This window comes from Ceratotherium simum, chromosome 22, assembly GCF_057802395.1.
Source record: "Ceratotherium simum simum isolate JZ-2026a chromosome 22, ASM5780239v1, whole genome shotgun sequence".
Taxonomy (NCBI): domain Eukaryota; kingdom Metazoa; phylum Chordata; class Mammalia; order Perissodactyla; family Rhinocerotidae; genus Ceratotherium; species Ceratotherium simum.
The window spans coordinates 6,772,555-6,794,306 of NC_141921.1; the positions used below are offsets into that span (position 1 = coordinate 6,772,555).

The window sequence follows — 21,752 nt, forward strand, 5'->3', positions numbered from 1 at the left end:
AGAAAACATTGAAGGGCTGAAGTCATTTTTTTCTAGTTTCATGTATGTTTTAATTAGAGACAGTATATGAGTCCTGTTGTGAAAAATGAAACCAGCTCACTTAAGAGTTCCTCTACTTCCTGTGGTTGTATTATTCCTATATATATAGACAATATTCAAATATTTAATTTGAATCTTATAATCATTTCCCATTATTTTTATTTAAAGTTCCTAAAATGTTTACTACCACTCCTTTTACTGCTTGTTTCCTAAGTCCTTAGTTTGATTCATTTCTTGTCAGATGAATTTCATTATCAGGCAGTTTTTTCCCCAAGTGATTGTATACTTTTAAGTTCTTGCATACTTGAGAATATCTGTTCCCTTTATATATATATATTTTTTTGTGTGAGGAAGATCAGCCCTGAGCTAACATCTGTGCTAATCCTCCTCTTTTTGCTGAGGAAGACCGGCTCTGAGCTAACATCTATTGCCAATCCTCCTTTTTTTCCCCCAAAGCCCCAGTAGATAGTTGTATGTCATAGTTGCACATCCTTCTAGTTGCTGTATGTGGGACGTGGCCTCAGCATGGGCGGAGAAGTGGTGCATCAGTGCGCGCCCAGGGTCGGAACCTGGGCCGCCAGTAACAGAGCGTGCGCCCTTAACCACTAAGCCATGGGGCCGGCCCCTGTTCCCTTTATATTTTAAAGACAGCTTTGGCTGAGTATAAAATTCCTGGCAACTTCATTTTCCTCAGACCTTTGGAGCCTTCTGCTTCACTACCTTATGAAGTGCTCTAAGATCTGAGACCGTCATTTTTTCCCTCACTGTACATGACTTGATTTCTGTTTGGATGGCCATATAATTCTTTATCTCTTAAATTCATCAGGATATTTCTTGATAGATTGCTTTTTATTATTTCAGGAAATTTTGAATTTTTTAGTTTGATTTGCTTGTCAGGAATGTCAGTTATGCATATGCAGGCTTTCTTTTTATGTGTTTTATTATCTCTGTAGCTTTTAATTTATTATGTTCCATTTTTTTATTTCCTTCTATGCCTTCCATTTAGTTTATATTTTGTTTTCAAATGAGGCTTTCATTTCTTCAATTTTTCAAATCTTCATTTCTTTAAGTTCTGCCAAACTTATTTCCATCCTTTAACCTCTTCTTTGAACTTGTATACTTGCATTTTTTAAAACAGATCACTTTATCTCCTATGTCTCTTTTTGAGTCTGTGGAGAACTTGTTACTTTAACCTCTTTAGGGGAGTGGCCAGCATCTGTGATCATTCCTTTCTGATTAATGTTTATTTAAACTTAGGTCAGTCTAGTGAAAATACCAGAAAGCGGCTAGAGGAATGAGCTTTAAGTTGGGTTGTTGTATTAGAAGCCTCTCACCAAAACCATTATGTATTTCCTTTGCCCCTGAGAACACATCTCCCTTCATTTCTTAGTATTTAAGAGGTCTTTGTGCCCTATGGCAGTATAATTCAAATAGTGAGAAGTGAAATCAATTTAGTGGTTTGCATCCAACATCAAAAACTGTATAGAGGGCTAGCTCCAGTGGCCTAGTGGTTAAATTTGGCGTGCTCTGCTTTGGCGGCCTGGGTTCAGTTTCTGGGTGCAGACCTACACCACTCGTCTGTCAGTGGCCATGCTGTGGTTGTAGCTCACATACAAAAAGAGGAAGATTGACAATGGATGTTAGCTCAGGCACATCTTCCTCAGGAAAAAAAAAGACCAAACCTGTATAGGAAATATTAGAATGCATTTTGCAGAAGGAATAAGAATTTTTTCCTGAAATTTGTTTCAGTACAGAACATATACTATGTGTACAGAGGTAAGATGTAAAATGTGTTTCTTAATATAGGCTGCAGTCAAAAAGTTATAAGGCTAGTTCCAAGGCCTCATCCAGTAGGCTAGCACATAGATGACAGAAATGGCCCTTCAGCAAGGTTCATCCTTGAGCTCCATCTCCTGTGCAGTTCTGTAATTTATCAAAACAATCTCAAGAGCAATGTTCAATGTGTCCCACTCACTCTTATCTCTTTGTACTAATGAAAGAATAGGGACAGTCTGCTTCCTGCTATATATAGGTTGACTCTGCTGCCCCACTGTGGTCCAGATTTTACCATATGCCTAAGTAAGTATGCTTTAAGTTTATAGTTTATGTTTGGGGAGGTTAAATTGTTGGTTTTTTTGGGGTGGGTTTTAAAATTTTTATTGTCAAGTATACTTTCCAATAAAATTTTTATTTTAACAATATACTGGATGATGACTTGGTTGGTCCATAGGTCATTTTAGCCAGAAGACATTTCTTTCCACCTAGATCACTTTGGTAAAGAAACAACTGCTAGGACTCTATAACAGATGTAAATAGAGGTACTTATATTTAATTTTTAAAGGCAGTCCTATATATAGTTCTATGATAAGCCATAATAGCTTTTATGGACAACTTTTATTAGCTCAAGTATTATCAGGAGAGGAATCACTGAAGAATATGAAATCTCAAATATGATCCCAAAATGCTTTAATATTGCTACAAAAGTCCTTCAGTTTAGTAGCAAGCAATAGGATGTTTATCCTATGACCAGATAACGGCTTCCCAAGAAACTGGATCCTGTGAGGCAGTTGGGTCTTCACAATTCTTGCTGGAACCAAAGCTGCAGGAAGTCAATCAATCTCTTTTTCCGTTTTTAAAGGAGGAAAGGTAAGTACAGGTAGACGGAACTCTAGCAAAGATCCCAACACCCTCTTGCTGATCAATGCCCACGGACACTTTTCAGTCCTTATTTTGCTTCTGCATCCTTAGACCCTTGGCTGCTTTGACCTACTCTCTCCTAATTCTCGTACCTTTCTGAATGGTTCATTTCAGTTTTCAATCAGTGATTACACTTCTTCCTCTCACCAGTGTTGGCTTTTCCTACATACACACACACTCCCTGGGCACTCTTCATTTAATTCTACATCTTCCACAATTACCTAATCATTGTCAATTCAGGGCTAGATCATTATGTTCAACTCCCATCCCTATTTCCAACTGTCTGGGCTTTATCTAGATATACCATAGATATCTCAAATTAAACTTTAAGTTAAACTGATGCATCATTTTCACTACCACCACAACTCTTAATACCTGCCCCTCTAAAACCTGCTCTCTTCCTGCTGTATTTTCTGGCTTTGTGAATGGCACTACTGTCCAACAATTCAGGTCAAAATTCCAAGTGGTACAGATACTTTTCTCTCCATCAAACCTTTTCAATCTTTTTGCCCTAATACTACTGACTAGACTTGGATAATGTCAATGCGTGTGGGATAAAGGCTGAGCACCTTAACCTGGAATTCAAGGCTTGTGGGGAAGAAACAAAATTATATAAAAATGCCATATAAAAAGCGTTCCAGGTTTTACTGTTTGTTGAACTGTTCAATGCAACTAGATTAAATGATCCAGAAGAAACCTTACACTTAAATGCATTCTTTTCTCACAAAGCTGCGGCTAAGCAGTAGGTTTTCATGTTTATTACCACTTGCTGCTGCTGGACATAAAGCTGGAGCTAATATGTTTTACTGATTTGATCTTTGAATGTAACAGCAGCAGCACAAAACTCAGGATTCTCAGAACAGTTCCAATCATGGAGCAAACCAAAAACTAAATCACAGGAAAATGGGAAATGAGCATGTCAAATTTAATAACAAAAGTGGCACCAGGCAGCCACTTCCTCTCCTTGTCCTTCATACCCTCCGCCCCTCAAATCCTTTCTATCCTCATAAATTTGAGTACAGTCAAGGTTGGTGGCACAAAGAGGTCAAAAGCAACTCCTGGGAAGCATTATCCCTCAAAGGTGGATTATGATTCAAAAGGAGGTACAAAATTCAGCATCTCTTTCATTAAAAAAAAAAAAAAAAAATGGAGAAACTTGGTTAAAAAAAAAAAAAAACAACAACAACTGAAATATTCTCATAGCTGCCTGGGGAGTAGATCTTAATCTTTCCACATAGACAGACGCCTTCATATCCACAGGAGGCCATTTGGACTAAAACCATACTGAGTCCATTACTCATTCCCTCTCCGGCTCTTCTTGTGGCTCTTCTTAGATCTGAAATGGCAACAAATCATTAAATTTAAGAGCTGTTCAAGGAGCTGGGCCAGGACTTTTTTCTTTCTTTTTTTTTTTTTTTTGAGGAAGATCAGCCCTGAGCTAACATCCATGCCAATCCTCCTGTTTTTGCTAAGGAAGAGCAGCCCTCAGCTAACATCTATTGCCAATCCTCTTCCTTTTTTTTTTTTTTTCCCCTTTTTCTCCCCAAAGCCCCAGTAGATAGTTGTATGTCATAGTTGCACATCCTTCTATTCTAGTTGCTGTATGTGGGACGCGGCTTCAGCATGGCTGGACAAGCAGTGCGTCGGTGCATGCCCAGGATCTGAACCCGGGCCACCCATAGCAGAGCACGCACACTTAACTGCTAAGCCACGGGACCAGCCCTGAGCCAGGACTTTTGAGGAAGACAGGGGTATGCTGACACTGATGGGGATGGAGATGATACCCAATACTCATTAAATGTGCTTGGTGTCTTTATGTCTCAGAGCAACACCCCGAATCAGGCATTACTATCTAAAATATACCATTGAGGAAATAACCTCAGAGAGGTTAAGAGTGCACCTAACAGTATATATAGCATATAGAGGTTTCTAATGAAAGCTTATCAAATGAAAGTGACTTGTCCAATGTCATTCAACTGTTAAGTATTAAAAGTTGGGACTTAACCCTAGGTCTCCTGAAACCAAAGCTCATGCCCTTACCACTATCCAAAGCTGCAGTCCTACAAGGAAAAACAAAAGAACACCAGACAGATAAATAATTCTAGTAATTCTCAGGGCAATAGGCCAATTTTGTCCTGTAATGAAAGAGAATTCCTAAGTATCCCTATCAAAATAAGAAAATTTCAGGTCCAACTTAGTTGTGATTAGGACTTTAATTTCTAAATAAAGAATGAAATTCTTAAGTCAAAATAGAGGTCAATCCATACCTTTCAGGAGACTTTGAGTGGCTCCTGTGTCTGTGACTACGGTGATGACCTGGGGGAAAAAAGGCCATTGGATGAGTGCGATTCTACCCTCCTACTCTTCCACTGTCACTTTCACTTCACCCAGTCCCTTCCATTGGCCTGTGCTAGGGACACCTCTTGGTGGTAGCATCTCTCTGAACTGGTGTGGATGTGTGCGTGTGTGCGTGTGTGTGTGTGTGTGCGCGCGCGTGCTGGGGAGAGGAGAACTGAACCCACTTGATATGCATTCAGGGCTTTATGGCTCATTTCACAAACGTCACATTGGGTATTTACCACTACTCTGTTAGGTCTTACTCCTGTAATTTCAGATGAAAAACCTGAAGCTCATCATCCTATCAGCAAAGCTTATAAGTGAGAGTCAAGATGTGAACTCTAATTTTCAAATTCTAAGTCCATTTCCTTTTTTTCTAGGCATTAATACAGTCAGGCATTCCTGTACTGCAGGAGGCTAACTGCTCCTATTACCTTTTTTTGTTAAGACAACCAATATCAAATGGCCCAAATACTATACCTGGGGACTTGGAGCGAGATCTGTGCCGTCTGTCTCGGGACCTGCTGCGGTGACGTCTTGGACTCTTGCTCCGATGCCTTTCTCGGCGAGGGGAGGGGCTGTGGAAATGAGTGGTCAGACTTCCATATCTGTCTGACAATATACTCACAATGGCACCCCTCTCCCCAAATCCCTATCCTTTATCACAAATCACTGAAGGCCTACCTCCTCCTTTTGGGAGACCGACTCCGTCTATATGGAAAGAAAAAAGAGGAAGAAGAGCCTTAGTAAGTGCACTGGATGTTGCAGATAGCAAAAATTGCCCCAATTCTTCACCCATCTCTGTTATCCACGTCCTTTGTCATGTAACTTTTCAGCACCCTCCCAATCCAAGTCTGGGATTGGCCATGTGACTTGCTTTGGCCAGTGGGATATTTGCAGATGTAATACAAGCAGATACTGGAAAAATACCTGCATGACTGGGCTTGTTTGCTCTTGAATTCTGCCATTTCCTTGAGAACATGCCTAACCTAGCCTAGAATGAGACACACATAGAGATGTGTTGCTCCAGTCATCCTAGCTAGGGCCACCCTATACTAGCCAACAGACTGCTGACCGCAAAACAGGTGAGTGAACATAACTTACTTATACTCAAAAAACTGCCTATCCAAGCCCAGCTTAAATCACTGACCACAGACTTGTGAACTAAATAAATGGTTATTGTTGTCTGCTACCGAGGTTTTTTGGGTGGTGGTTGTGCAACTAATACACTGGACAAACAAACATTCTCCACAGGCTGGCATTTTCCCTTCCCTGAAGTCGAAATTTCTACGCTACAGTGCTAAAGTCTCCCCAGAAAAGGCCAAAGACTAGGGCCTTACCTTCTGGGAGACCGGCTCCTACTCCTCCTGTAGCGTAATGTGGGAGAGCGACGGGGCTTGTCCAAATCTCGGTAGCTTCTCCGGCGGTGATCAGGTGATGGCACTCTCTCCAACTGGAAATGAGATGGATGGGTCAGTGATGAGCTCAGGCTTATAGAGAGCCATCTAGGAACACTGTTTACACTCCCCTCCCCAACCTGTCCCAAATTCCACCTCCGAGTGACTTTAAAAACACAGTAATTTGAATACATAGAGGCATAACCCTAAGAACAAAAAAACCTACCAAATAAAAAATTAAACTGTTTCCAATTATCCCATTATTGTTCTAGTGCTGGTACCATTATTCTGGGACTGTGAGAGTCCAGAGAGAGAAGTAAGTAAATATGCCTATCTCCTTAAGAAGTTGGATTTCCAATGCGAAAGAGATACAGATATAAGATCAATAAGGTTAAAGTACAAACTCCCGGTGTACTTTAATCTTAAAGAAAATTTCCCCCTAACTCTGCTAACTATAAAGGACTAGAAACACCAAACCCACAGCAATAAGCACTTACAGTGCCCAGATTGTGGCACTAATCTTGGTCAGGGGCAGAAGCTAACAAGACATAACTAGATATACATCATATCAGAAAGCAAGGAGGCTGAGACTACTATAATTGTTATCAAAAAGTCTCTCGAGTCAAGTTGAGGGGTCCCCATTGGCCCAAGATGGGACAATTTGAGCATCAAGAAGGATAATAATTGTTTGAAACACATCAAATATGCTTACATTCATGAGTTCACAATGTTACCAAGGACAAAAGAGCATTCATCACCCTGGGAAGATACTATAGAATCAACTCATATTTTAAAAACTGATAGCAAATGGAAATAAATATTTATCTTGCCTTTCCTATATAAACTGTACTTATGAAAAACTAAATGTTGATTTAGGAGGTTTCTCTTTATAGCAATGTTACAGGTGACAAATGATGAAGAAATCAAGAATTATAACATCACCATTTTATAACCCCTAATGGATCTGGGCAGAGATCATCAGTGGCTCCTAATGCTACAAAAAGAGACAGCTAGACTTTGCTCATCCTGGGGGAAGTACACACTACTACCTATGAAGTAGTGTTGCTCCACTTGAAAGGGGATAAAAACCCCAAATCCAATTAAGCCTCTAGATCTAAAAACTAGTTTACAGGAAATACAAGGGATAAATGAACATGTTAAGAGACACCCCAGAGGGACAATCAGAAAAACAGATTGTGAAAATCTGTATTAAATAATATAACTTGATATATTTAAAAATTGCAAGAGAGGGGATGGCCCAGTGGCGTAATGGTTAAGTTCGCGTGCTCCGCTCGGCGGCCCAGGGTTCACAGGTTCAGATCCCAGGCGCGGACCAATGCACTGCTGGTCAAGCCACACTGTGGCAGGCATCCCACATAAAGTAGAGGAAGATGGGCACGGGTGTTAGCCCAGGGCCAGTCTTCCTCAGCAACAAGAGGAGGATTGGCATCGGATGTTAGGTCAGGGCTAATCTTCCTCACCAAAAAAAAAAATGGAAGAGAAAAAAGTATGATGGAGGGAACTGAAAGATTACAGATACTTAAGAGATAAAAAAATGTCCATTACAATTTATGGACCCTTGAATACTAATTCAAATTATTAAAAAATATAGGCCAGTGGCCAACCCCATAGCGTAGCGGGTTAAGTGCGCGCACTCCGCTGCTGGCGGCCTGGGTTCAGATCCTGGGCGCGCACCAATGCACCGCTTGTCAGGCCATGCTGTGGCAGCGTCCCACATAAATTGGAGGAAGATGGGCATGGATGTTAGCTCAGGGCCAGTCTTCCTCAGCAAAAAGAGGAGGATTGGCATGGATGTTAGCTTAGGGCTGATTTTCCTCAAAAAAAAAAGGCCAGTTGGGGAAATGTGAACACTGAATATTTGATGATATTAAGGAATTATTGTTGATGGGGGGGTGGTGATGGTATTGTGGTTATGCTTAAAAACGGAGCCTTTGTCTTTTCTGAAATATTATGGATGAAATATATGCTGGCCATGATCTGCTTCAAGATAATGGGGGCGGGGATGGGAGGCAACTGGGTAGAGATGTAGAGGAAACAAAATGGCTATGAGTTGATCATTGTTGAAGCTAGGTGATGGGCAAATGGGGGCACGTTCTCTCCCCTTTGGTATGTGACTGAAATTTTCCATTAAAGAAAAGGAATGCCTACTTTTGGTTCACTCACCAAAGAAGAGCACCTCAGACTTGCATGGCTCTCAATTCATGCGTGATTGCGCTTCCTTTTACACTCAGCTTAAAGGGAGCCTGCTTGGCTCACAGCTACACTTCCATATGCACAGTATCCATAAGCCAACATTTCTTGTACTTCCCCCTAGCCTTTTTCTATATATATTGTTATTTATCATTTTAATCACACGTTTTAGAGCCTTCTTTTTTAACTCACCATAAGCATTTCCACATTATCATATACTTTTCATAACAGTTTCAATGGCTGCCTAATAGTCTGTTGAGGTGATATAAGAATTTACCTGACCTTTCCAATGCTTGGTTGTTTTCAATTTTTCAGCATTACAACTAATAGTGAAAGAACATGACCATGCAGTAGGCATTTTTTTTTTCCCCTAAACTAGGCTTACTTCTTAGGATGGGTTCAATTATGAACAGTACTATTTTTGTCCCAAAGTATTTATTTTAATAGCTACCACGTATTAGGCAATTACAACACCCAAAAGTATGCTAAGGGCTTTATGTATATCATCTCATTTAATACTTAACAGGAGTTGTAAGAGAAAGGTATCATTATCCTTGCTTTACAGAGGAGTAAACTGAGATGATGTAACTTGCACAAAATTATATCACTAGTAAACAGCAGAGCTGAGATATGAATCAAAGTCTATTTAACTCTAGAGCCCATACTCTTAATGACTAAATATTATATTTTTTGGTTAAAGAAAATTAAAAATTAATGTCTAAAAACAAAACAAAAAAGGACCATTCCCATCCCCTATAACTATCCCTCCTCCAACCCTTAAGTTCCCAGGTGCCTGACCTTCTCATCCTCCTCTTCCTCCTCTTCACTGGACTCCACGTCATCCATGTCCTCTTCTAGAGCGCTAACTCGAGGCTCCAGTTGCTCAGCTTCCTCTAGCACGTAGCGTTTCTACAGAGAACATAACGAGAGTTAGGGAGCCTTGCTATCTGCTCTACGTCCTAAAGTCCCAACACTAGGCTTCTGGGATTGACAGAAAAACTATGGAGCAACAGCTGAGGCAATTTCATTTCAAAGACATTCTAGACACTTCAAGATTTTCCTAAGAAGTTTAACATACTGGAATCTATACACTCTTTAAAGTTGCCCTGTAAACAGATAAATATAAAGCTGAAGGGAACATCTTCATTTTCTACTGGCTCTATTCCCTGTGATCTTATACGCTAAGGTCATTGGAATATCAACCAGTATAGGTGTAGCCTTGAATAAAAAATATGGGCTTCATATACAAGGGCCAATAAGTTTGTAGCTGAGGCTGTGTTGGCTAGTATTTCTGCCAGAAGAGGCTCAGACCAGACTCTATCCCAACAGATCCATTGAGGCTCAGCCTAGTTTGGGGGCTGAAGAGTGCCTTGGGTCATGCTCTAGAGTAGCACCAACTCTCTACTAGACCCAGGATTTAGGGAGCTGTCTAGAGTCATGCATTTTGAATAAGGCACAGGATATAAACCAACACTCCATCTCCTTGTTCCATTTTCTTCTGAGATGTGGCTTAGCAGTGCTTATCAAGTGACTAAGAACCTGAAAAGCAAAGGTGAGTACAAAATTGCCAAATGGACTGGCTGGGTCATAAGACCTCTTACCATTTCCTTGTGCCAAGGACATAAAGAATGTTGGATAGCCCTAGAATAAATAGCAACATTTGTATGCTACTTAGCTCTCACTCATCCCTAACAAAATTCTATAAAGGTTGGGAGAAATGAGACAAAGCTGTAACTCGGTGAAGTCAACCTTTCAGAAAAGAGCTCCCTGGAAAAGGGCTCTCCAGTCACAGCATCACCACCATTTGGGATCTAGGACTGCATCAGACAGGGGATCCAGAATCTCAAATGCTTGTGTTTGATGAAATTAGAATTCATTCCAGAGCAGCTCCTTGTCAATGTCAGGGCACATCAGAAGCTAAACTGATGACCTAAAGGTTGCTTAATAACAACAGAATCAGAGCAAAACGTTGTCTTAAAGGTCACCAGGATATCTAGAGACCCACACCAGAACACACCTCTTGGTGATATGATAACACTTATTAGATTTCAATTTCTCTCTCCTCAGTGAGGCTTGTTTTGTGGTCTTTCCTTCTAGACTCCATGCATACCACCTCATTTACATCAATAGGCTTGCTTAGAGCTGAGTGGGCTTTGGAACCCTTAGCTACAACCTGATTGCACTTCCAAGTATGCCATTTCTTGCAGTATTCTAAAAATAACAGCAGCTAAGGATAATATAATAATAGCTAATGTAACCCACAATGAGTTAGTGTGAGAACTGGGACCTGAAAGCAGGTTTTCAGATTTTAAATCTCATTCTCTTCACTACAGCCTAGAGTAGCCAATATAGAACAGGAGATATACCACACTCATTTTCAGGATTTTTATTTTATTGGATTTCCTGTAACTGATCACTATGGAGGAAGAGTTGGTTCATTGCATTTAAGTGTGAACACTCATCTACCAACAACTTTTATCTAGCTAGTTTGCTGCCTTGAGCAAATTTATCTCCCCCATTTATCAGATATCTGCCATCTATTCTATTCCCTACTTGGAAGTTTTTCAGATCCCTCTGATCTGTTCTTTATTGAGGTGAAATTCACATAACATACAATTAACCATTTTAAAGCGTACAATTCAGGGGCCAGCCCGGTGGCATAGTGGTTAAATTCACGCGCTCCACTTTGGCGGCCCGGGGTTCGCAGGTTAGGATCTCGGGCGTGGACCTATGCACTGCTTATCAAGCCATGCTGTGGTGGGCGTCCCACATATAAAGTAGAGGAAGATGGGCATGGATGTTAGCCCAGGGCCAATCTACCTCAGCAAAAAGAGGAAGATTGGCAGCAGATGTTAGCTCAGGGCTAATCTTCCTCACCAAAAATAAATAAATAAATAAAGTGTACAATTCAGTGGTCTTTAGTGTATTCACAACACTATACAACCACCACCTCTCACTAGTTTAAAAACTTTTTTATCACACCATAAAAATACCCCATACCTATTAAGTGATCACTCCATATTTTTCCTTCCCTACATCCCATAGTAACCACTAATCTGCTTTCTATCACTATGGATTTGCCTAGTCTGGATATAACATATAAAAAGAATCACACACTATGTGATCTCTGATCTTTAAATCATCCCTTTTGGTTTATATGTAGCAAGGCAACAATCACCTCAGAGCAGACAGGATACAGCAAATTGCTTCAGAATTATTGAACTGTAGTAGCATCAAAAAGGAAACCTGAAGTAGTGGATCCTTCCAGTTGGGGTTTCTGTGGTTGCTTAAAACATGTAAGAATCTGCTCCCATCCACCATCTACATCACCATCTCTGGGACCCACCAATTCTTACACAGACATACAGCATCAGAGAACAGCAGAGCACTAAGAGCCAAAGGCCCTTAGTTTACATCTATTGCAGTGATTTTTGCAATACTTTTTATAGTTTCATTGAGGTATAACTGACATACAATAAACCGTACATTTTTAAAGTGTACAATTTGATGAGTGTTGACGTGTATTATACACAACTATAACACCATTACATCAACATAATGAATATATCTACCTTGCCCAAAAGTTCACTTGTGCTTCTCTGTAATCTCTCCTTCCCTCTCTTCCCCATTCCCTCCTCCTGCACTCAGGCAACTAGTTTGTCACTAGTTTTCATTTATTAAAATTTTATATGAATGGAATTATACAGTATGTACTGTTTTTTGTCTGTTTTTTACCCAGCACAATTATTTTGTGGTTCACTCATGCTGTTGTGTATCAACAGTTCATTTTTACTGCTGAGTAGGACCACTGTATGAACACACCACAATTTGTTTATTTGTTCACTTGATGGACATTTGATGGACATTTGGACTGTTTCCAGTTTCTGGCCACTACAAATAAAGCTGTTATGATTATTTGTGCATAAGTCTTTGTGTGGACATGTGCTTTCATTTTTCAAGTAAACACCTAGGAGTGGAATGGCCAGGTTGTATGGCTGCTTTTCAAGAAACTGCCAAACTTTTCCAAAGCAGTTGTACGGTTTTATATTGTCACCGTTGGTGTACAGAGACTTGCAGTTCCTCTATATCCTCGCCAACACTTGGTATGGTCAGTCTTCCTGATTTTAGACCTTTAACAGGTATGTAGTGTAAATTACTATGATTTTAATTTGCATTTCCCTAATGACTAATGGCATTGAGCATCTTTTTATGTGTTACTGGCCAACTATATATTTTCTCTGGTAAAATGTCTGTTAGAATTCTTTTATTCATTTTCCCATTGGGTTGTCTTCTTGTTATTAAGCTCAAGAGTTCTTTATATATTCTAGATTCAAGACCTTTGTTGGATATATACTCTTATTCTTATAGTCTATGGCTTGCCTTTTTACTTTTGTAATAAGTGTCTTTTGAGAAGCAAGTTAATAATTTTTATAAAGGCCTATTTATTAATTTTTATTAAATAATTCATGCTTTTTATGTCCTATATAGAAATTTTTGTCAAACCCCAGGTCACTAAGATTTTCTCCTGTGTTTTCTTTCAGAAGTTTTATAATCTTAGCTTTTATAACTAAGTCTATTATCCCCTTCAAGTTAATTTTTATATATGATATGTGAGCTAAGGATGGAGATTCACTGGTTTCCATATGGCGATTTAATTGTTCCAGCACTATTTGTGGAAAAGATTATCCTTTCTCAATGTTATTGCCCTGACATCTCTGTAGAAAACCAACTGACCCTATATATGTACATTTACTTCTGGTCCTGTTATTTTGTTCCATTGATCCATTTGTCTACTTTTATGCCAATATAACACTGTCTTGGTTACTATAACAAGTCTTGGAAACAGGTAGTGTTTTGTCTCCCTACTTTGTTTTTTTTTTTTTTTTTTTAAAGATTTTATTTATTCATTTTTTTCCCCCCAAAGCCCCAGTAGATAGTTGTATGTCACAGGTTCACATCCTTCTAGTTGCTGTACGTGGGACTCGGCCTCAGGGTGGACGGAGAAGTGGTGCCTTGGGGCGTGCCCGGGATCCGAACCCGGGCCGCCAGCATCAGAGCGCGCGCACTTAACCGCTAAGCCACGGAGCCAGCCCACCTACTTTGTTCTTTTTCAAAGTTGTTTTGGATATTCTAGGTCCTTTGCATTTTCACATCAATTTTAGAATCCGCTTGTCAAGTTCTACTAAAGTCTATAGGGATTTTGGTTGAAAGTATAGATGGAATTTGGGAGAACTGACAACAATCATAAGCCATGGAATAAGATATACTATGGCCATGATATATCTTTCCATTTATTTAAGTCTTCTTTAATTTCTCTCAGTAATGCAATGTTTTGTAGTTTTAAGTGTGAGTCTTGCACATCTTTTGACAAAATTATCCTTCATTATTTTATATCTTTTGATGCTGTTGTAAACAGTATTTTAGTAAAATTTCAAATTCTAATTGTTCATTGCTAGTGTATAGAAATACAACTGACTTTTGTAGATTGACCTTGTATGCCACAATTCTGCATAAACAGATAAATGAGTAAACAAATTGTGGTATGTCCATACATTGGAATATTATTCAGCAATAAAATGAAATAAACTATTGATAGATGTAACATGGATAAATTTCAAAATAATTATGCTGAGTGAAGAAAGATAGACAAAAAAGAGCATGTACTGTATTAATTCCAAAATGCAAACTAATCTATTGTAACAGATAGCATATCAGTGGTTGCTTAGGGGTGAGAGAGAGAAGTAAGAGGGAGGGATTACACAAAAGGAAAGGAGGAAACTTTTTGCGGTGACAACATATGTTCACTATTGTTGATGGTGATGATAGTTTCAAAGGTGGACACATATGTCAAAACTTATCAAACTGTACATTTTAAATATACATAGTTTATTATATGTCAATTATACCTTAATAAAGCCATTTAAAAGAAAAAAAGCCTTTGTTCCAACGAAATCTCACTCCTAAGCCCAATATGTAACTTAGAGAAAAAAGGAGCTGCCCTGGTTAGAATATGTGGGGCTGTCTCCTTATTCCTCTCAGTAATCTTAAAACAGTCCCACAGGGCAGTTTAAAGACCACTGAGGTAGTCTTAATTTCCCCATTTTATAGATGGGAATATAAGACCAGGTCCCATTGCTAGTCACCTGTAATAATAACGCAGAAACAGGTTTCCTACTTCACTGTTCAGTCATCTCTCCACTACAGACCATTCCTATTCTCTTTAGGGTACCTACTCTGTTTTCTCTTTGTATTTTACCACAGTAGTTTTAAAATCGTACTCTGTAAAACACATTCCCGAAAGGTGCTTCATGGACGATCATTTATCACTAGGAAAGGGAGGCGGATGATAAAGGTGATATTTAAGGGGTTAATGTCTCAGTCTCCCACTGCTGACCCTCGTTTTATCTGTTTTATATCATGGATCTTTATATGAAGATAAATTTGAAAAAAGCTGCTCACAAAATTTAAAAACCTACTCTAATTTCCTTGATGTAACATTTTAAAGAAGAAAGTTTTCTTGTGTTAATTATTCACTTTTAAAGCCCTACCCTTCAAATACTTTATCTGTTTTCTTCTCACTCCCAATCCCCTATCTTTTTCATAGACATTAGGACTACTTATTAAGAGGACCTCTGTGATCCATGGGCTTCAGTGGTTTATTGTGTATGTCCGTCTGCCTGCCTGTTTTGGCGAAAAGGGTGACTCTGATATGAGACCTTGATCTCTTACCTGTAACCGGGGCAGAATGATATCACAGACTCTCTCACTGTGCAGTAGTTCATCAATAAACTCATCTACATGCATCAGTTCAAACTCTGAAAGAAAAATCATAAGCTCAAGCAACTTGGAAATAAATTTAGATAGCCAAAAAGTAAAAGAAGTTTAAGACTCTACATGTAAAATATCTAAACGAGTACTTGGTATAGAAAGTGTGAATTCTCTGCTGCTTCCCTTTCCCTGCACATTCCCTAGGAAAGCTATTGCACTGTGGCAATTACAGAAATGGAACTATTGTCAAACCTGGGCTCAAACTACAGCATTTCATAGCCTTGTCATCACCACCTATCTTCATTCATTCAACTCACCTTTACTGAGGCCATCTTTGTGCCAGGCCTCTTCTAGGAGTTGGGGATACAGGGATGAATGAAGCTGTCCCAATCAGCAGGAGAGACAAACACAAAATCAAGCACAAATAGTCCTGAATTGTACAGGGATGATGTTCTTGAATAGATCATATAACTAAAGTGCAATTTCTCATGTGAACCCACTATGTTTCTGAATATAGAACATGTATCTTATATGGTAAATGGAGCAATAGCTTTTCAGAATTTCTACAGTAAACATTACCTTAGTTCAGTGGTTCTCAACCTCGGGTGATTTTGCCCCCACAACTGGCATCTACTAGGCAGAGGCCAGGGATGCTGCTAAACATCCTACAATGCACAGGACAGCTCCTCACAGCAATGAATCATCTGGCCCAAATTGTCAAGAGGTTGAGAAACCCTATCTAACATAATATAATCACAAATAAGGGGGCCGGCCCCGTGGCTTGACGGTTGAGTGTGCGCGCTCTGCTGCTGGTGGCCCGGGTTCGGATCCCGGGCGCACACCGACGCACCGCTTCCCCGGCCATGCTGAGGCCGTGTCCCACATACAGCAACTAGAAGCACGTGCAGCTATGACATACAACTATCTACTGGGGCTTTGGGGGGAAAATAAACAAACAAAATCTTAAAAAAAGAAAAAAAATCACAAATAAGTAATTCCATGATGGCCATGACCACATCCATCTTGTTCACCATGTTATTTCCATTACGTAGCACACTACCTGGCAGGACCTTGGCACTTAATATGTATTTATTCAATGAATGAATGAATAAGTTAATAAAAGTTTAAAGTATAATACCAAATTCTTAACTTTCTACTGCTTAATGATACATGTAGAAGGGAAAGGCAAATGTTACTAATCTTTTATTATGACGCTAAGTGAGAAATGGTTTTGATTGCATTACCCCAAATCCCACTTTACCACAAAAAGTGTCTCTTTGTAAAACGTATGGAGCTACCCCTTTTAGATATATTTATTCTTTTTCAGTGGGATTCCTACATAAGTATAAATACATTTAGTCCATATACTGCAGTGTAAAGTACAGTGCTAGAAGAGAGGCCAGTAGAAAGAACCGTGAAGATGTAACATATGGAAAACTAACTTTGTCTGGGAGGTTTGGGGAATGCTTTTATGGAGAAGGTCATTCTGGTGCTAGATGTTGGGCGATGGAGCACATGATGCAGGGCAGGAATTAATATAAGATGCAGTTGGAAAGGTAGGCAGACAGGGGTAGACTGGGTAAGGCCAACAGGAAGCTAGTAGTCTAATGGAGTACTCCCCATGAGGGAGCTGGAGGGCCTGGATGAAGATAGTAACAATATGGATGAAGAGGAGCACCCACAATGTATGTGACAATGTGAGGGCAGAGATACTGGTGAAATACAAACTGGCTCAGGCATGAAGGTCCAGTTACTTGGCACCATACTCACCCCCATTTCGGTTCTGGCTCTTGATTTTTCGATAGTCATTGTACAGAGGTTCCAAGTACTTGTAGCAATCAATTGCAGTGCCTGTCAGCCTCATGTAAAGTGCTCCCAACATGCGGACATACCTGACAGATAGATGACAGTGAAACAACAAGCCATTCTGAAAAGTTCCTGAGTTTTATAACTTGCTTTTCTCATGACAGTAATGAATAAACAAGTTCTTTCTTCTCTTTGGCAGATGAGAAAGCTGCAATTTTAGAGGCAGCATGGGGCGGTAGAAAGATAGCTAAGAATATGGAGACCGGGGTTCAAGTTCCTATTCTACCTCTTACTGGCTGTGGGCACTTGGGACATGTTGCTCAACTTTGGGAGTCTATTATATCATCTGTAACACTAAGTTAGAACATATTCACCTCACAGGATTATTGTAAGAATCAAATGAGATACTGATTTTAACAAGAGAAGGTATAAGATACATTTATTAACAGTACAAGAACTAATACACATAGTTGTGAACATGTAAATCGTGGCTAGGCAGCAGAATGCTGGTTCTGGAAAAAAAAGTCAAAGTCATCTGGGTTCAAATTCTGACTCCATTATTTACTAACTTAGTAACATTGGGCAAGTTACTTGCTTTCTCAATCCTTATAAAATGGAGAATAGCACCTAACATGCTGGCTTGGTGTATTAAGTAAGAAATGAGTGTCAAGTGTTAAGCATAGCATACAGCACATAGTGAAGTGCCTGATAAAAGTTAGCTATTTCTAGCCATTAATATTTTCTAAGATTCCTTCCTTTTCCCTTTCTCCTATATCCAACTATCCTCTCAAATCTCTACTTGGATAACTAGTAGGGATTTGAAACTCAACTGTTTCTTTATATGACTAACAGAATAGAGTAGTGAAGAATACGGATTCTGAAGCCAGCTTTGCCACTTACCAGTTATTTGACCTTGGGGAAATTAATCTCTCTGTGCCTAAGTTTCTTCTCCTGTATATTGGGAATAATAATTTTACACGGTTGTTGTGAAGGTTAAATAAATTATTATATGTAAATCCCTCAGACTAGAAGGTGGCACATGATAAGTTATGTCTGTCTCCTATACTTGTCTGTGACCTCACTGAGAATGGATAATAAGGGCCGGCCCTGTGGCTTAGCGGTTAAGTGCATGCGCTCTGCCACTGGCGGCCCGGGGTTCGGTCCCGGGTGCGCACCAACACACCGCTTCTCCGGCCATGCTGAGGCCGCGTCCCACATACAGCAACTAGAAGGATCTGCAACTATGACATACAACTATCTACTGGGGTTTTGGGGGGTGGGGGGAAGGAGGAGGATTGGCAATAGATGTTAGCTCAGAGCCAGTCTTCCTCAGCAAAAAGAGGAGGATTAGCATGGATGTTGGCTCAGGGCTGATCTTCCTCACAAAAAAAAAAGAATGGATAATAAAATAATAAGAGCAGCTGACATTTTTGAGGTGTTTACCATGTATCAGGCACTGTGTTATGAGATTTACCGTACTATCTTCTTTAATCCTCACAACAAGCCTGAGTTGGTATTACTGTCTCCATTTTACAGGTAAAGAAAGTAAGGCTTAGAAAATTAAGTAACTTCTCCAAGGTCACAGTTAATAAGTAACAGAGTCCGGACATGAATCTACATCTAACATCAAAGTTTTCACTTTTATCTACCACACTCTGTTGTTTTCTTCACTGTTGAGTATCCAGTGCTCCCAACATATTAGGCACTCACTTCTGCTTAAAATATGTTAAGTGAGTTTGTGAAATACTTTTTGGTAGGAAAAATTACCGGGATGGAGAAAGTAAAGGACAAGATCAATACAACCAGAACAGACAAAATACAAACTCAAGAGCTCAAGAGTAAGATCCTAGAGTAGAACTCTCTGTGCAAAGGAGACACATTGTTTTCACTCCTCTTAAGCAAGGCCAAATTCTGGAGCACCGAAATTGAAGCTTTTATATTAGCTAGTCAACATTTCACTCACTTGAAATCTTCATTTTTGATAAACTCTACAATGATATCCTTCTCGGGTTGAATTTGAAGCATCTTCAAGGTCAAACACAGAAAGGGAGTTGGCTTTATGTTGCCACCATAGACACCACCCACAAACCTTAACTCCATGGCTTTATCGACTACAAGTTCAGCTAAAAAAACAAAAACAAAAACAAATAGAGTGGCATCTCAGACATATTAGGGCTAAGCTTTTCCCGGTTTGAAGTGGAGAGAAGTTAGTTCAAGGTTTGGTCCTTCTGAATACTCATCAACAGTTTAAGATTAGGAGAACAAGTGTGTATTAACAATAATAGTAATAATAATAATGATAGCAGCTAGTATACACTTAAGGATTACTATATGCCAGGTATTCTGCTAAGCATTTCATATTTTCTCATTTAATCTTCACAGCATGCCATGAGGTAAATTCTAGCACTGCTTCTGCTTTTAGCTAAGGCAAATGAGGGCTAAGAAAGGTTAAGTGACTTGCTCCAGGTGCACAGCCAGAAAGTAGCAGGGCCTGGATTCAAATCTAAGCAGTCTAACTTCAGAGTCCCTGCTTGTCATCATCATGTTAGGGGAAAAATGGCCAGATTAGGAGCTAAAAGAAACAAAACAATAACAACAACAAACTTCTCAATAGTTACATAACCTTGAGCAAACCTCTTCTCATCTACAGAATGGGGATAATAACCTTTCAACGTTTTTGTCAAAATCAAACATTAGCAGTGTGAACTAGGGCAAGTCATTTCACCTCCCTTTGAGTCTGTCAGTTCAAATTTGAATAATAAAGGTACAAAGGTACAAAGGGCTACAGTGAGAATCAAATGAGACAATACAAATAAATGTTAATACCTACCTGTCACATAGCAAATAATAGATGTTAGCTACCATTAATGGGAAATCATTTTATAAATCAGACTTCAAGTTCCTTTAGGATAAATTCTATATTAATTCATTCAAAATTACAGTTGACAACTTATAGCTAGGTGCTAGGTACTAGAGATACAGGTAGAGGAATAAAGAAGAGGGACACGATTACTGCTCTTAAGGAGTTTATAGTCTAGCAAGCCAGAAAGCATTGAAAAATAATTCAAAGTGTGACGAGTAGTTGAAAGAAGAGGCAGAATGCAATGAAAATACAGAACACGGGAAGGTAACCTGGTACTGGGGGGAAAAGAGGTCATGAGTTCACTTTTGGACATACTGAGTTGGTATTCCTGGAATTAGAGATTTAGATCTCAGGGAGAGATCTGGGTTGGAGAGAGAAATTTGAAGGTATCTACGTATAGGATGTAACTGTGGTATGGAGGAGATCTTCCAAGGCGAGAACTATGGAATGTGAAAACGGCCAAAAGTAAACCTTATATGACTTCAAAATTTAATGGCGACTCAGAGAAACAATATGACTTGTCCATGGACACACAGCTAGCGGTGGTGGCAGCAGCAGTAACAGCACAGTAGCAGTTAACAGTGGTAACAACTAGCACCATCACTACCACTGATTACTGAGTACTTTTTATTAATATATATTTGTGACCATACCATACACTTTTAATATATTATTGTATTTAATCCTTAAAACAACCCTTTGAGGTGGGTATTACACTCGTTTTAAGATAAAGAAAGCCATGGTTCACTGGGGTAACACTGCTACTAGAAGAGCCAGAATTCAAAGATTGAAAGACTAGCTGGAAGACGTTTTTGAAAACCGACATTTACATTAGGACCCGAACGTGGATATACTGCAAATGGTCCAGATTTAGGGATAGTAAGATCATGCATTTGGTTTCCGGTATGTTGACGTTCCTTTAAGACCTTCAGGGTCTCTCAACTTAACACTGTTTGGAACCCAGCAGGTTATCATTAAACATGGAATGACTCAAAGAACCCAACCGAGACACCTTTCCGAATAAGGTCCTATCAGATTCATCTGTGTCCCCCAAAGAACAACACAAGTCTAGGCACATAGTAGGCGCTCAGATTTTTCCGAATGATTGACAAATTTCCCTCCAGTCTCACCCCCACGGGGCAAGTCTACCCGCGCCCAGTCAGCCGAAGTGGGCCACAAGTCGGCCGAGGGGCGTCGCGCGCTCCCGCTCACCCGTAAGGCCAAAGCACTCCTCTTTCCAGTATTTGGACTCATAGATTCGCGTCCGAATGATCTTCTCCACCAGATACTGAGGGTTGGTGCCGTGGATGCTATGCGCATCCTTCACTGTCCTATTCGCCATTTTAGAACGCCTTCAGTTCTATTTCCGTCGGGTCCTTGAACGCGTCACATCCCGGTTACAGAAAACCCGAGACAGATGGAGAAAGGTGGAGGAAGTCTCACTACACAGCTCAGGCGACCGTCTGGAAACCGGAAATGCTGCAGCGTAACGAACTTCCTTCCGCGAACGGCGTCGGCGACCGAATCAATGATGGCCGCCGCACGTTGGCGGACTCACGTCATACGTCCCCTCCCAGTGGGCGGGGCGGGTGATGACGGAACGTTTGGCGCGAAATTTTCTTTTCTCCACCTTC

The 21,752-nt window shown here is 39.9% G+C and overlaps 1 protein-coding gene across 1 annotated transcript; it reads right to left on the reverse strand.

Annotated features, from left to right (window-relative positions):
• Nucleotides 1-3,640: 3,640 nt before the first annotated feature.
• Nucleotides 3,641-21,565, reverse strand: PRPF38A (pre-mRNA processing factor 38A). Its single transcript, XM_087445946.1, has 10 exons — nucleotides 21,331-21,565; nucleotides 19,219-19,378; nucleotides 17,220-17,341; nucleotides 15,411-15,496; nucleotides 9,480-9,590; nucleotides 6,414-6,526; nucleotides 5,758-5,784; nucleotides 5,554-5,651; nucleotides 5,004-5,052; nucleotides 3,641-4,072 (listed from the first exon to the last, which is right to left on the reverse strand). Exons 1-10 carry the CDS (start codon nucleotides 21,458-21,460, stop codon nucleotides 4,030-4,032), a joined length of 939 nt encoding a protein of 312 aa, XP_087302072.1. The 5' UTR covers nucleotides 21,461-21,565; the 3' UTR covers nucleotides 3,641-4,029.
• Nucleotides 21,566-21,752: the final 187 nt, after the last annotated feature.

What these genes read in the sequence shown, in the direction of transcription:
- PRPF38A (XM_087445946.1), bottom strand. Translation starts at nt 21,460, where the DNA reads ATGGCGAATAGGACAGTGAAGGATGCGCATAGCATCCACGGCACCAAC. An exon ending in AGGAAGAGGAGGATGAGAAG is followed by an intron (nt 6,527 to 9,479) that starts GTCAGGCACCTG and finishes TCTCATTTCCAG; the next exon opens with TTGGAGAGAGTGCCATCACC. An exon ending in ATCTCGCTCCAAGTCCCCAG is followed by an intron (nt 5,053 to 5,553) that starts GTATAGTATTTG and finishes TTTTTCCCCCAG; the next exon opens with GTCATCACCGTAGTCACAGA.